Below are 3,332 nucleotides of genomic sequence, written 5' to 3'. Positions count from 1 at the left end.
CCAAAAAACGTGTCTGCGTGGGCTTGCGTGCGTGTGGTTGCGCTTGTGCGTGTGGTTGCGCTTGTGCGTGTGGTTGCGCTTGCTGACTGTCCGTTGTATCGAGGTGGTATATGTTTTATGTCTTTTTCTATTCGAAGTATTATATCTATTTTTTAATTATTTTTTAATGTCGTATATTGTTTGATTTTTTTTTTTTTTCCAATTGTTTTAATGTTTAAAAATTCACACGTCACGAGCGTGTCGTCACGGCCTCCCGCTTTTGTGCGCATTGGATGAAATTACATTCGTTGTTCTGCTGCAGCACGGGGCGTTTCTTTCCTCCTTACTCTGGCAATTTACTCTATATATTAAACAAGTGATACTACGTGGCTCCAGCTAATAAACCTGAAAGGACGGGAAAAGTTAAGTATTGAGCCTAAGTGACAGTAATAATTAAAGATAGGAGCTGGTCCGTGCAAGATTTCACTTATACATACACCACATATCATATGCAGCCTCGTGATTCTTCTACTTGACATCATTTCTTTTTATATCCTCTACTGCATATTTCCCTTTCATTTTACCCTCCTGCATCTTGTACTGTACCTTATGCTAGGTTAACCCTTCTTTTTCTCCCAGGATTTTAGTGATTTATTTTTCCTTAAATTCAAATATGCTCCACTTAATCATGGGTCACTAAGAGCTTTCCCGCTGTGACATCCCAAAAGGTCAAATTCCCCGTAGGACATCAATAGCAGCATTAGTAGGGGATTTGACATCAGGGGGTGGGCTTACCCTACAGGTGCCAACTGACCTTCACGGGGAGGGACCTTGGTAACCCTGCCTTGGACTTCAGCCTTCGCCTCGACTAATTTTGCATGATCTTTTCTTCTCCTTTTCCTTTTTTCTACTCTTCACCCCCTTCTATTCACTTATTCTAATCGTAAACTCATGTTTACCCTTTTCGCCAAATAATGCTTTGATGTCTGGCACATTTTTGTTTTAACCAGTGACTTCCTAAACTGGGAGCTTCACTCACAAGCCCCACCCTATCGCTAATCACCTTAGAAGTTGACGCTTGATTTTTCAATAAATAAATATCCGATATACTAGATTCTTGTAACCTTTAGTGCTTAATATTTGTTTACGTTGAACAGATTTTCTTTACTGGTAACAAGCAACAAGCTTTTTTTTTTTTTTCGTTTCAACTGAGCCAAAACATTCGAATAAGGTACTTGACTCTAAATACGGTCGTTTGCTATATGCAGTAACACCCAGTTTATTTCTGCTTATAATAATATTGTACTGTGCTAAATTCATTTTAATATCATTAAAGGAGAATTTTCACGAGTTAATCTAAAACAAGGAACAAGTTATTTTCGCATAGGTTATAAATCAATGGTTCCAAATCAACCGACTTTTAATGCTGTGAATATTTACTTATAGAAACTATGGCTCGACTAGAAACGACAGTGTTGATGGCAGCGATGTTGTACTGGGTGGCCTTGGCGGAGAATCCTGCTTTGCCCACCTTGCAACTGTTCACCCAGACCAACTCCAAAGGGGCCGTGCTCACTATCAACAGACCGTATCATAACTTGGGTGATGTGGGCTTCGATGACGTCACTCAGAGTATCTGTGGCTTTGGCTTGTAAGTATTGATTATATTTGGTTACATACATTTATTTATTTATTTATTGTTGTGAAAGAGCAAAATCAAAGATAGGTTAAAAAGTCATAAAACAGTATATATCTAAAGACTGCATGATGCATCTTCTGCCTCTCTGACATACCGTTCTGTTTCCTTCTAAAATAAGCAGCACTTTATTCGCCCATCATTGCAGGTGGTTCTTGTATGCAAATGAGGGCTTCTCCAAGAAATCAGATTTCGTGCTTCAATTTGCCTCTCCTTCTCGCCACTGCAAGGATCTTGAGTTCTCTCAGAGGGATAAGGTACTCTTTACATGTCAAATCTTGCCTTTAAATATCACTTAATTCACTATACATTATTCTTGATATATTTTAGTGATGAGTGAATATCTTTTCACTGCTAATTATTATAATGCTCGCGAGCTACAATAAGTTACCATTTTGCATTGTGTGTATGCATAGTCCAGTTCTCTCCCTGCACATAGGTCACATCAGCGCGTTACGCCGGCACTGAAGACTTCACTCACCAAACGCTGACATTGTACAAAGACGAGAACCAGTGTGGCGATGAGATCTTGGTGCTGAAGGACAATCACTACATTTCGCACTTTAACGACGAAGCAACCAGCTTTGCCGTGACTGGGAATTCGAACTGGACTCTCTATGAGTAAGTGTACTGGTTGTCCTTTGTTTTTGTCTGTTATTTTCGAATATAACTGTTAATGGAACCTGTGTTTTAGTACATCTGTGAGAGGTAAGTGTGGTTGGATTTTTTCGTTCACTTTGTCTCAAACTGTGTGTACGCGACCATTTGCGTTCCCGAGTCTGTCTACCAGAGAGTCTGACAACAAAATGGGCTTATTTACAGTGACGCTGACTTTGGTGGTGACTCTGCATGCTTGATCCCATTCGACGATGCTGGCTGGTATTACGGGGTGTGGAATGAGGTAGGCTTGGGTAACGACGTGGTATCGTCTGTGAAGAAGGGCTGCCACTCAGATAACATCGTCAAGTATGATCCTACAAAATAACCATAGCTTGCAAGGTACAGGTTTGATTCGATCTGTTTTTATAAGCGTTTCGGCCATTACATAAAAAGGGAATATCTTTGTTTCAAATTGATAGCAATTATATTCAACTACATCATTGCTATTGGATGAACCGAATACTGCATTAAAAAATACCTTTTACTTTAAAAAAATATATATAAAAGTTTGCAATGATCCCAAATAAGAATTTGATCAAGTACATCTTGCTTAATATTTTTTACAAGAACATCTCTTTATTTATGATTTACATCTTTTCAATTTTACAAGATATGTTTTGCTCTCCACGTGGCTCATAAACCTTTCTTTTGCAGCAACTCAATAGAACGTGCTCCCCCCCCCCCCTCACCAAATCCCATGCCCGTTGTTGCCGGGGGGGGGGGGGGGGGCTTAGGAGACGGAGACTGGAACCCAATGCTGGGGATCACCCCTGCCTCACTAATTTTGCACGGTCTTTTTCCCTTCCCCTTTTCGTTTCCCTTTCTTCTCCAACCCCTTCTCTTATCCACTTCCTGAGCTGTGAGAGCCGTGTTGAAAGGATGAAAGGCTGACTCTGTGCCAGTCATGAAAGGCTTGTGGGAGCCATGGCCATGGTATTTCCGTTAAGTTGTCTAGCCCTTACCCCTTAAGGGGACTCTTGAGGTGTTGACTGTTTCT

General features: G+C 40.6%; 1 protein-coding gene across 1 annotated transcript; it reads left to right on the top strand.

The window, feature by feature from the left end:
- Positions 1-264: 264 nt before the first annotated feature.
- LOC125027057 lies at positions 265-3,050 on the top strand. Its single transcript, XM_047615736.1, has 6 exons — positions 265-402; positions 1,426-1,630; positions 1,824-1,932; positions 2,115-2,296; positions 2,498-2,674; positions 2,990-3,050. Exons 2-5 carry the CDS (start codon positions 1,431-1,433, stop codon positions 2,658-2,660), a joined length of 654 nt encoding a protein of 217 aa, XP_047471692.1. The 5' UTR covers positions 265-402; positions 1,426-1,430; the 3' UTR covers positions 2,661-2,674; positions 2,990-3,050.
- Positions 3,051-3,332: the final 282 nt, after the last annotated feature.

The sequence above is a fragment of the Penaeus chinensis genome, chromosome 1, assembly GCF_019202785.1.
Source record: "Penaeus chinensis breed Huanghai No. 1 chromosome 1, ASM1920278v2, whole genome shotgun sequence".
Lineage (NCBI taxonomy): Eukaryota > Metazoa > Arthropoda > Malacostraca > Decapoda > Penaeidae > Penaeus > Penaeus chinensis.
This window is presented reverse-complemented; position numbering and strand designations above follow the sequence as displayed.